The sequence below is a fragment of the Anopheles nili genome, chromosome 2 (genome assembly GCF_943737925.1).
Source record: "Anopheles nili chromosome 2, idAnoNiliSN_F5_01, whole genome shotgun sequence".
Lineage (NCBI taxonomy): Eukaryota > Metazoa > Arthropoda > Insecta > Diptera > Culicidae > Anopheles > Anopheles nili.
In genome coordinates, this window is record NC_071291.1 from 63,003,672 (window position 1) to 63,016,262 (window position 12,591).

The 12,591-nt window shown below is 49.3% G+C and overlaps 1 protein-coding gene across 1 annotated transcript; it reads right to left on the reverse strand.

The window, feature by feature from the left end:
- Positions 1–5,783: 5,783 nt before the first annotated feature.
- On the reverse strand, positions 5,784–11,510 carry LOC128727775 (nyctalopin-like). Its single transcript, XM_053821720.1, has 3 exons — positions 10,734–11,510; positions 9,721–9,881; positions 5,784–6,858 (listed from the first exon to the last, which is right to left on the reverse strand). The coding sequence occupies exons 1-3, from the start codon at positions 11,508–11,510 to the stop codon at positions 5,784–5,786; spliced, it is 2,013 nt and encodes a 670-aa protein (XP_053677695.1).
- Between the last annotated feature and the right edge of the window lie 1,081 nt (positions 11,511–12,591).

Sequence of the window (12,591 nt, forward strand, 5' to 3'; positions counted from 1 at the left end):
TTTCGTAAATGTCATTGCGGACAGTTTCATTACACGACACGCGATCGTTCAGCCGCTTCCGCTGGGATTGCGAGATTTATTGGAAAGCTTTCGCAATAAATGTCGAAACAACAGCCTGCGGTAACATTAACGCCGATTATTATATTTCCGGTGAGTTTCAACACCATTTGTAGAAACTTATCATTCGTACGAGTGCTTTCCTCTAAGGCATTTATCTCATGGGTAGCTTTGATTGAAACAACACGATTATGTGCATGCTTATGCTTCATTTGACAGCTCAAGCTGTCATTGATCAAAGCGTGGAAAGCTGTCAAGGAGCGCTCGAAAAAGCGCTCGTATGGGCGGAAAATGATCCGAAATAAGCACCGTTTTCCAACCGCCCACGCCTCACTCACATTTTATTCGATTGTCACAAAATAACCCGCTCGATTAAATGTGAACGAGACGCGTTTGTGCCGTTTCATATTGGCTTATAAACACGTTGATATCGATCATATATCCGGGAGCGTGAGGCTCACTTTCCCTTTCGTGGCCGGAGAGAAGCAGAACCAATTTGGCCGATGAAATTGGCCCGTTTTGGAGCCCGTTTGAAGTGGCGGTAGAGTGTCACTTACACACACACACACACTCACACATACAGGACACAACCGGCACATCGACTTCCGGGAATGGTACCGATTGATCCTTTGCCTCGTGGAATCCCAAATGCCCACCAGAAAGCCATTACGGATCGACGCTTCGCCCGGGTGCGGGTTGAAATTGTATGGAAATTTTCCAAACCATCCCCCCCACCCACTAGTGCCCCTTCCCCAAGCCACACTCTCTCTCTCTCTTGCAATGCGCGTAAAGTGGAAAATCAATTGGAGTACTTTATTTTATTTGCCCACGTGCCACCACCCGCGTGATCTTCTCGCCGCTCAGTTGAGCGGTTTGATATTTGACGTCATCAAATAGATGGCACCGAACCAGCTGTTGCCGATGTGCGAAAATGGTGCCACCCCCGCCCGATCTCCCCCTCCAACCGCTATCGAGCTGTGATTGTTTCAACGACGCTTACGGGCAAAAAGGATTGCCTCTCCACGCCGTTCCCGCATGCGGAAACGATGCTAAAATTATGCACAACTATTTGTGAACGCGTTCCGTCCCTCACGCAGGAGTCCTTTTTTCTGTCCGCTTCCCGTTCGTCGTTTGTGTCAAATAGCGGGGGAGGTGAAAAATAAAAAGGATGCTACCACCATCGTCCTAGCGAACGGAGAGCGAACGTGGCGTTAGACGATAGAAACAATCGTTATCTCGTCGGTGGCACCTGCTGCCGATTGGTTGCGGTCCTTCGTGGCCAGGATGCGCAAGGATGTGCAGCCCGTTGAAAGCGGTCATACACACATACACCACCTCCGTTGGCCGGCTCAATCGGTGATCGTTGGGTATGATTTAGTAGTGGAATAATATTATTTTTCAATTTCTCAGACCCACTCGTATGGGGCTTTGTGTTTGGGGCGAAAACGGGTTTTTTGATGGTGGATCCAAGCGGAAGTGAAATAAGGACACAGTGAGGGAAACAACGCGTACTTGGTACTGAGAGGAAGAACCCGATTTTGAAGGGTTTTGAAACGATCGGAAGATTGCAGCATGTCGTAGTGACGCATGGTTGGGTGCTTAGAAAACAATTTTTTGAAATCAAGGCAGCATTTTTATTGGTAAAGAAAAATGTATGCTTAAAATTTACCAAACATTAGCTTAAATGTTGGTTCTTTGTTTTGTCGATGGAAGACCGCGTTCATGTAAATTTTACTGAGCGTTTCTTCACACTTAGCATGAAAGAGAGAAAAAAAGGAAACAGCACTCCAAAGACGGCCATCAACGTCGGCCTCGCGGACAGTACGCCCTTCGCAGTGGGATTTTTCTTCACTCTCCCTATTTTCCCGCCGTCATTAAGCGCATAATCAAAATGTCGTTAGCGTTTGTGGGGGCAACTTTGGCGAAACGGCCAAAGTTATGACGATGACCAAATCATCCGGCACGAACCGAATTCCGTTCACTCGAGCAAGTTGTGGGGAGTCGGTTTTGAAAGGCAACCCCGGGCACCCTGCAACGAGCCCTTCTGATCGGGCGACAATCTGGTGGAAAATCGCAACAACAACACACACAAAAAAACCATCATAAAACTTCAGAATTACTTTCCTTTTTTTCGTCTCCTGCCCGTGCGCTTCGATCGCTGCGTAAACTTCAATCAAAAGAACCTATTTTTCCTTCGCCCGGTCCAAGGGGGGGTCTCTTAGAAATGCCTTGGAGGAGAAGAAAAAAGCCTCCAGAGTTTATGGATCGGTGGGGAAGGATATGGCCCATCTCGTTCGGGCTATTTATGATTTTCCAGTTGCTCCCTCCCACTGTGGTGGGAGTGATCGGAACGATTTATTTTCCGAATGAACGTCGTTCTTTGCGGGGGGGATTTCCAGCTCGTTTTTTTGGTTGTTGTTGCTGAACCAACTCGCAGATGAAACCTCAACCCCAACGAAAGGACGCCCGATGCATCCGGCGGTGGGTGGAAAATCATTCCACCCACCCACCCCCTTGGAACGCACAGCCGCTCAAGCGGTCATAAAAGTTTGAATTGTTATCAAAAGCTTGATTTTTACCGTCGCCACTTGCGAACGGTGCACCGGTGGGGCTGGAATTTTGACAAGTTGTAAAAACGCCACCCCGCACCCACCTCCCACTGGCCAGTTGTTGCATCTCCCACCCACCCACCCAGCGGATCCGTTTTGTGGCCTTTGGCCTTCCGCAATCGTAAAATCACACGCCGCTAGCGAACTGAAAACCGCCCCAACCAGAAAAGCCACAGCCCAAAAACCATACGCCACGGTGCCGCACCCCCTCCTCCCCCTCCCCCTCCCACCCCGCGACATATCGCTTCCCTTTCCGGGGAGGGGTTTTAGAACGGCACGTTGATTGGCTCGTTCGCGTGATTCCCGGGCGCATAACTACACTTTAAAAAAGCGGGACCGAAGCGAATCGAATCGCCGGGTTTGCGGGGCACACTTTATGGGCTGCGGGAGGACGCCCGTGCGGTCGGTGGAAAATGAGTGCAATATTTTGCCCACCCCTCCGTCGGGGGTGGGTGGAAGCGATGTGCCTTTGTTTTCCACCCCCACCGACTCGACGACGGTCACGGTGCTTTGGCGAGGGAGATAAAGTTGGAAGTTTAATGGGAACGAGTTTATCTAAAGAGGCGTGTAAGAAATATCGCCACCTTTTTATGATTGGTTTTTCTTGGCGAGGAGAGGGAAAGTTGGAGCACACTGGAGGGTATCGATCTCAAGCGCCGTGAATGGGGAAAAAAGCATGAAACCGTAATACGACCCTCTCATCTGGAATCTGCACGGAAGGGCTTTGTGAAGCTGCGAGTTTGCGCTCTTTAGCGAAGCGCTAATAAATCATCTCACTCCTACAAGCAGCAAAACTCGCCGGGAAATCGGAACACTTTTTGAGAGTTCTTGCGCCCTCGGAAGGAAAACTTCAGTCCGTGCGCTTAAGATGCATCCGGTTTAGGTCCTGAATGTGGGGCAATGGCACCTGCTTGAATAATGGAGTAACATTTCCAACCAAACTCATCCTTATCGGCATGGGTGGGCTTTTTTGTTATGCACCCGTGTCCGGATGCACGATGCACTTGCAGTTGACCTCGGATGGGAAACGGGCGGCTCCTTCAATGAAGCACGTTGCACTATCGGGGATCTTTTACGGTGGTTTCTTATCCTCCCCATGCACAGACGCGTTGCATAATTCAGTGGAAGGCTCACAAACCGAGGTAGGAAAATGGTGCCCCCAGCGGAAAATTATCTGCCGTGTTCGATTGTATGGAGGCCGGCGACGACATTTCCCCGTTGATTTTTTTTAGTGTAAATAAATGATGCAGCATGTCCTTGTGCAGGGGTGGGCTAGAAGCAAATAAACAAATCGAAATAACGTTCCTTACCCGTTTGATGAAGGTGGCTTTTCGGATGCTTCAAGAACTCGTTTTTATTATGAAAAGCGGATTTTCTCTCAGGTTTGTGGAACAAATTATGTTTGAAATCCTTTTTCCAATGAAACATAGCAACCGATGGCACTGGCACCGGCATACTTTGATGATCAATCTTATACCGTTGGTGTTTACAAGAAAAGCCTCCTACGATGGTTGGTAAAGCAAGCGTAAAAAGAAAGGAAAAAGAAAAATAAATGAACAGCGACCCCCCAGGAAATTGTTGTATTGATTTCCATTACTTAACCATTAGGGATGAAATATTCACGAGCGGTCATGTTTGTTTGTGGCTGGGGTAGCCATTGTCCTGATCCTGATGGGCTGACAATTTGACCCAGACGCAGGAAACACCGCAGTACTTTCATGTTTCGGATGGGCTATACAAAAAAAACACACACATATTTTTTTTTTCATTTCAGTAGTCAAATTTATTTCCTCTTCCGTAGCCAAGTGGTTTTCTTTTCTTCCTTTTTGTTTTGTTTTTCCTCGCTCAGTCTTATAACAACTCAGTTTAACATATTCGTGTAATAGTATCGGGCGTATTACAATTCGTACGATTCATTGTTTTATTTTGCTTACGCTTTACGCTTAGACGTGTTTGGGTTTTTTGTTGTTGTATGTTTTAATCTCTCTCTTTTTTTTTCTTTTTCTTTTCAATTTTCGTTCCGCGTGAATTGCTTATATTTTTCCTTTCGGGAGTTTTTGCAAAAAAGATTTGCTAAATAGGCTCGCCATTCATTACGAAATCTCTCTTAAGCCGGTGACAAAACCTGCAAACGCGAGCGCGTCGGCTTTCGTTAGTACAAATGTATGTCATTTTTTTTTCGTTCTCTCATTTTTAGTTTTATTTGTTTTGCTTTCAACTCGTTATCATATTATTGCGAGTGTGTCAGACGCCTCGTATCGCTCACACATTTGTTTGCCGTAGCGTTTTCCACCAAATCTCTATTGCACTTCGAAACGATCGATGGGGGAAAACCTGTTAAAGTGGTTTCGCTTTCAACCACCGATAGCGGAAGAGATCGACACTCGTTGAGAGGAATTTTATCAAAAAATTTACGTTCACAGAAGAGCTTAAAGTTCGTTTGTTACGTGTGTGTGTGTGGGTGCTTTATTTTTCGTTTTTTTCTGATTGCATTTATGCTTCACGTACCTAAGGGGGTTTTCCCTACCACGCCGACTGCATCGATCCCTTGTTCTTTACCACACCCACCTACCGAGGCTGGGGATAGTTGTAAAAATATAAATTATCTCTATCTACTGTACAAATCGAATCAATTCGCAGAATGAAGGAAGGAACGGGCAACCGTTGCTAGTGGGAAACGGAAAAGCGAGCACGGGAGAAAAAGGAAATTAATTTTCATCCGCACACAAAAACCATACAAAGCGCGGGAAATCATACGTTTACCTTTTGAAACATGTTTACTCTCACATTTCCTCACAAACCGGATCGATGAATGCAAACTGTAGAGGATATTTGTTAGTAGGCTTGTTAAGGAGCAAATGAAAAAGACTCCAACCAATTACAGCGTGGGATAAACATGAAAATCCTATCCTAATATGGCGCTCTGGACCGCATTCGAGAAATGATCACCTTAACGTAACGTATAAGAACGGGTTTCGGTCGGGAAAACGGGAGCTTCGTGTAACACATTATCCTACCACGAGTACGGGAAGTTCACTGTACAGCCGTACGCACGATCGGAACCGGAACCGAATCGCACGGAGATCGCGACCGATCGCAACACCACGTCGTGCCTCATCATAAGATCACCAGCAGCAGAACGAAGTGCGCACACAGCACGTAAATGAAGAAGTTCGGCGAGTAGCTATTCAGACCACGCTGCGTCACTCCAGGTTGCACCGGAAGCGTATTACTGTGGCCATTTTCTCCGGTTTCATCCGCGTACCGGTGCTGGTGTTTGTGCGCCGGATGTTGCATCGTCCTGGTAGGCATCAGCCCTGGTTGCTGGTGTTGGTGGTGTTGCGAATGGTACGCAGGATGCTGCACCGTTTGAGCGTAATGATACCCAACAGGTTGAGTTGCATGCCCAAGAGCGCGCTGATGCTGGAGGTAGTCGATGTTCTCGTAGTGATCCGAATCGGCGTCAGCATCCGACCGTGGATCCGCCCGATGTGCCGTTTGATCCGGGTATTTAAGATCGTACCGAACGGGCAGATCGCAAGCAGGTCGCAGCTCACGATAATCGTTCGAAAGGACCTGCTGAGCGAGGTACCGCTCGAGTTCCAGCTTATCAACCTTCTGCGGGACGATGCGCTCGTGCACGTTCTTGCGCTCCTGCAGGATCTTCTTGCGTTCACGTGTCCTTCGGCGGTACACGATGGCTGCACCAGCACCGAGGGCAAGCAACAGCACCACCAACAGAACACCGAGCACCGTGAGTAGGTGAGCTGGACAGTTAATGTCACTCTCGGACATACCGCGCAGGGTTCGCCGTGTCACGAGACCATCCTCGTTGAGATCACACCCGATCTCGTCGCGATCGATCAGCAGCACGGTTGTGATGTTGGTGTGATCCGGAGCCAGGAAAGCCACCCCATCCGGGTCATCACCGTCGGCATCGTCGAGTGTACCGGTTACAAGCCGCCAAAGCCACCGGATCGTGCAGTTACACACGAGCGGATTTCCGGCCAGTTTTAGCCGCTGGAGTCGATCGAGCGGGAACTGAACCGCATCCAGTGTGAGTAGTGCGTTCCGTCGCATCGAAATATCGATCAGGTGCGGGTTGCCGTTGAACAGCCGCACCGGAAGTGCGGAAAACGACGGGTTATCATCCAGGGTTAACACCTGCAGGTGCGTGTTGTCGACGAACGCCCTGTGAATGCGCAAAAGTGATCATTTTGTGATGTTTATTTGTGTTGTTTTACGTACGAAAGGTTACCCTCCATTAAGCCCAGCAAATGAGCATCGTTTTGAGCTCGGTTTTGAGATGACAAATAATAAAAAAAATATAATCACGCGGGTGTCTTACCAAAGGACATCTCTACCACGAGCTTCTGCCACACGACACGCCTCTAATGGGGCGGTAATTCAAAAAACCCACCACCGGAAAGCACTTCCTCGGCTCCGCAGCTCGGATGGCCCATTTTTTAGCCGTTTTTTCGTTTCATTTCACTTGACGGCAGCAATTTCCTCGAGGGGGTTTGGTTGGCCACGGATCATGAGCAGGCGTGCGTTACAATGCAAATGCAGCCGCGGTAAGTTATCGCACCACTAACCGGGCGCTCTGGGAGTAAATCGAGCGAGGCCCTGGGTTCGAGTGGCACCCGTACGATAGCATTGTTTAATGGTGGCAGCAATTTATACAATGCGCTGCTGAGCGGTTGTTGGTGGAGTACCGCATAAGCTCCAGTGGGCCGTTTTGCGTGTTACATCCGCCTGTGGCATCTTTCGGCTCATTTGGCCCGGTAGCTGGGCTGGATTGATACGGATATGGTGATCGGGTTAAATGGAATATGACGATTTTGAGGCGAAGCCCATCGTATCAAGTAGCAGCGTATAAGCTGCTCGATCAGTTGGGTTAAATAAATTACTCCAAAATGGCTGCCTAACAGTGGGGAAAGTTTTCCTTCCAGCATGCCAAGAACAGATTAGGTGTTTCAAATTCATATTTCGACTGCACAAAATTCACCCGTCCACACCGATAATGGTTTGATAAATTGGCGGCTTGCTCAACAATTGCTCAGTAGCCTTTACGAGTCTCAAATCCACTGGGAGTACCCAAAACGCGGTCCGACATGAAATGTTCTACACGTTTTACTTCACTCAAACCCCCGGCTCGACGAGCGGACGGAAATAAAACGCTTTCCCCGGGAAAGGCGGCTTTCACTTGCGATATTGGACGTGTCAGAAATAGTTTCTCGTGCTTCTAAATCGGCTCGCGTTCTTCAGAAACAACCGCCGCTAAAGTCATGTTGAACCGGTTTTCCACTCAAGGATACGTGTGCTCCTTGCCGGCTGCCGTAGACGGAAGTGCTCACTCGGCACTGGGATTTGGTGCCATTTGGCAGCTGCGACGACACCCGTTTCAGCCGGCTAACAATAAAATACGCCGACGGAGTGCGACGCAAAATGGCGGCCCGGGTTTCTTCGGGTACCTGCGGACAAAGCGGGCCATGGTACAAAAATAGTTCACCCGCGTTGTCTCCATTGTTCTGTGCGCGGCATTCGTCACCGGTTCCTTCAACCGGTTGGGAGCACGAAGAAAGCAAAACCCCCGGTACCGGTGCCGGATGATGAACTATCACATTTTTCTCCGGCAGGGGCCACGGGTGCTCGGGGATTCGGGCGCTTTTCCCGGTTGCTATTTTCGCCACGCAACGCGCTACGGGAGGATACGCGCGAGCGCGAATACGCGAAAACCCGGCGCGCGTGTTCCCGAAATTACACGCGAAACTTTCACGTGCATGCGTGCGCGTCGCGGGAACGCATCGTGGCGGTTGCTAAGGCAACGACGTACGTCACGACAAAAGGCCCCGCAATCCCGGGGCAACCGAGCGTGCGTTTGTGGCGGTGCGCAAGAGGGCCTTTATCCTTACGCCGGGTGTTGGCCTGGGATTGGGAGGGTTTGGTTTTAATTTTGTGCATAGCTGCCACAAATTAATGGTAGCAAGGTGCGCTATTTTGGAGACGACAGGAGCATTTCTTTGGCGCATTATTGCTGCCTAGGAAGTTTTGGAGTGAGAAAAAAATTAGTTGAAGACTTTAAGGACTTCCTCCAAATAAAAGAAGAATTTCCTTCAATATAGTTCATAGCCTGTGAGCATGGAATTCATGTTGCACGTGCGATTGAATTGAATTAAATTTGCGTGAGCATATCAAAGGGTCACTATGGCAACAAATTTTATATTCTGTGCGGTTGCTTGGATGGTTGGAAAATTTTTCTCAAAAATATCTCTCATTTTCCCCAACCATTGGACTGGTTCTTTTTATATCCTCCAGAGAACCGATCCGTGGAATGGTTTCAAATAATGGGCACACATGCACATGTACACATTCACACAAAGGAGCACCATTTTACGGTGCTCTCTTTCCTGTCATCGCTTCAACATGAGTCATTCATGGGCATTCCGAAGCCCTCGTTTGTGGCCATTTTTATTGTGCGCTTCGAGTGGAGTACGTGGCTTCGTTGCCGATGCCGTAAAACCATGCCCATCCCATGGCTGGGAAGGGCCAAAGTTTAAACAGGTCCCTGTTCCACACCCACATCACGCCCGCTAATGAAAGTGCCACCCCCTAATGGAGATATTTCGCTCCACTTGTGCACCCGCATGGGTTTCGTGCAGCAAAAGCAATAGCAAAAAAAATATTACCAACGCCATAATCCCTCGCGATCGTTACAAAACATTGATGACAGCTCGTTCGGAAGCCCTTTTTGTCGGAGCTGGTTCGTTCCCGCTTTCCCCAAAGCGCGAAGAGGATGTTCCTTTGCGAACGTGTGCGCGCCTCATGAGCCAGCAACCTTTTTATCGCACCCACCGATAACCCCATTCGGTGAATCACGCCGTACACCGATCCATTCGATCGCACCCTTCGCGTGGTTCGATAGCATCGCCCGCCATTTTACCACGCGAGCTACCGAATTGGGAGTTCATAAACGGTTCCCAACGCCGTCAGAGCTGACAATCGATTTGCGATGGCGTACGCCGGCGTTATTTACAACCAACGTGGTACCTACCTCGTGTCGATGTGCTCCAACCGATCCAGCCGGTCCAGATGCAGCTCACGCAGTTGGAACAGATTCGCGAAGGCAACTGCGGGCAGCCGCACGAACGAGTTACCGCTCAGCGTCAGCGTGGTCAGGTTGTGTAGCCTCGACAGCTGCACCGTTGGGATGGTCTGAAAAACGAATGAAAAGCGCGATGATCAGCCGGTGAAAGTGAAAAGTTTCCCTACCCTAGCTGGAGGGTAGTTGTGGGATTTGAACGAAATAAATTATTAGTCTTATCAGCTGGCACGGAACGCCGAACCCATCGAAGCTGCGGCTGAGCTTGCGTTTTACTGAGTTCGAGTTGAGTGCCGTGAAAAATGATGAATCTCTTTTTCAGAGGCACAAAACGTGTGCCTCTTTTACTTTCCGATCGAAACTTTCTCATTGAACTTCACAGATTAAACCCAATTAAGCTTAAACCTGTGTGGCATCGTTTGCTCACACCCTTCTCGGTGGAAAAGGGGACCGGGTTTAAAAAGGGCACATTTTTCTCTCCCCCAAAACGAATTTACATGCGACAGAAAGCGCATTTAAAATTGGATACTGGCTCGGCATGAATAATTCCATTCCGCAGCTTTTCGAAATGGAAATTTTGGTTCGATTTCGGTTCGATCGCGTGATTTGCATTTGATGACGCACGCACGCACGCACGCCAGCACACAGAAAGGCGGCTTTTAAAACGTAACACACAAAGGGCCGGCTAGGCCCGAAAGGGAATACCACCTGGGTCCACCCCGGCCGGGTGTCGTGCATTAATCCTTTGCCGTTAATTTACGACACTGGGGTGAATGAAAAAGAAAAAAACAACAAAGCAACGACAAAACAAAACGAAGCCACTCAAATCCACGCCCTTTTCGGGGGCGCCCTAGCTAATGGTATCGCTTTCATCACGCGTTCCTACCCAACCGGCTTGGGAGTTTATTAAATTCCACCGCCCTATTTGAAAGTCCAAAAAAATATATCTCTTCCCTTCGACTCACCGTGAGATTGTTGTCGGCCAGATCGAGCAGCTGTAGAGAGTGTAGTCCAGCGAAAGCACTCGGATCGAGCTCCATCAGCACGTTCCCGGCCAACCGGAGCGTTCGGAGTTGGTGCAGCGTAGCGAAGCTGCCGTTCGTGACGAACTCGATCAGGTTGCCGGATAGATCGAGATGGCGCAAGGTGCGCACATGTTCCAGGTTACCCGAGTATGGTACCTCGAGCAGTTGATTGTCGGCGAGCAGAAGCGTCTCGAGAGCGGTCAGTGGCGCTAAAACACCCGGTTCGAAGCTCACCAACCGGTTACGATCGAGTTCGAGCTGGCGTAGCGCGCCAAGTGCCTGAAATGCGGTCGGATGGATCTGTTCGAGAACGTTTTCACCAAGCCGCAGCAGCTCAAGCCGACGCAACCCACGGAAGGTGTCCTTCTGCAGCGTCTGCAGGACATTCCGTGTGACGTTGAGGGCACGCAATTTCTCCTGCGACTCGAAGTTTTTCGAGCCAAGCGAATCGATCCGATTGCCGGAGAGATCGAGTGACTCGAGCTGGTAGTAGAAGGCGAGCGTAAAGTGCACGTTCGTGATCTGGTTTGCGGTTAAGTTGAGGTGGCGCACGTCCGGGTTGAGCTGGATCGGGACTACCTCGAGGGACGCGTTAATGCAGGACGTGCGCAGGTTGCGATCGCTTTCGCACGTGCAGAGTGTTGGGCAGAAGGCGCTCGCGAGCCGAGCGAAGGCCAACAGGACCAGCAGAAACAGCCCGCTCGGCCAATTTGTCATGGTTTTCATCGCGTCGATCGGAGCTAAGCCCCGAGGCAGGACGATGATCGTTCGCGATCGGTTGGGTTTAAGTTTCTTCAATTTTTATGCTTTCTCTGTGCTACAAAGGTGATTATGCCGTAGCCTCGATCACGTCATGATCACGGGCGGTGTGCGATCACAAACGATCGAAATCCATTGGTCGCATCTGTCGAAAGAGAAAAAGAGAAAGAGAGATTGGGTGAGATAAATAAAATTAAAAAAAAAAACGAAAAGAAACGCGCTAATGCGATTACGTCTCTGGAGTGGGTTTAAAAGCGCGAGATCAAACGAAAATCGTGCCAGTGCGCGATGACGAATGAATTACGCCAATTATGAACGCCAAATGATCGCACTCAGTTGCGTAAGCCCGCGATGGATGAGCTCGTGATGCTCAAGTGTACGGCAAGCACATCCAAAGGGAAGCGATTTTGCGAAATCATGACGATAAATGAGCACCAGGGCAGACGAGTACTTTCGAGTGCGCGTATCATTCGTTCCCTGGAGTTGTGTAATTAAATTTGAGGGTGCTCCATTTTGTCCTCGCAACAACAGCAAAAAACAACGCACGGCTGAGAAGTTGCTCCTTTCGCTGAAGGCTCAAAGCCACCAAAGCGCTCTGTTGCGACATAAATCAAACCCACCGACGTGTAATCGGCGTAGCATAACCACAAATTAGGCACCATCTTGTGGGGAGGCGTTGGGCCTAAAAGTCACCAGTTCCACCCCCGTGCACGATCACGCGCGAGTCTGTAATCTGTCACAAAAGTTGTCACTTTCGGTGGCAAGCACTTGGTCGGATCGCTCGCGGTTGTGGTTTGTTACGATTCGCTCTTCAAAAATGGGCGCCCGTTTCATCTCATTCCCTTGCAGGGGAGTCTTTTGAAAGCATAAGGATTGTGCTGTTGGCATACTCAAGATAGTGGATTGTTTGACGTACGCATTAGCGCGTTAATTTACGGCCCGGAATGCGTCCGATCGCTAGAAAAGTTTTGATTTTACGCTTCTAAATGATAATGAGCAACAAAAACGCTCCGAAACACACATGCAGATCCTACCCAAA

Coding starts and splice junctions, on each gene's coding strand:
- LOC128727775 (XM_053821720.1), bottom strand. CDS start 11,510: ATGACAAATTGGCCGAGCGGGCTGTTTCTGCTGGTCCTGTTGGCCTTC. Junction 9,882..10,733: donor TGGCCGACAACAATCTCACG/GTGAGTCGAAGG, acceptor TTCGTTTTTCAG/ACCATCCCAACGGTGCAGCT. Junction 6,859..9,720: donor TTGGAGCACATCGACACGAG/GTAGGTACCACG, acceptor GCGCATTCACAG/GGCGTTCGTCGACAACACGC.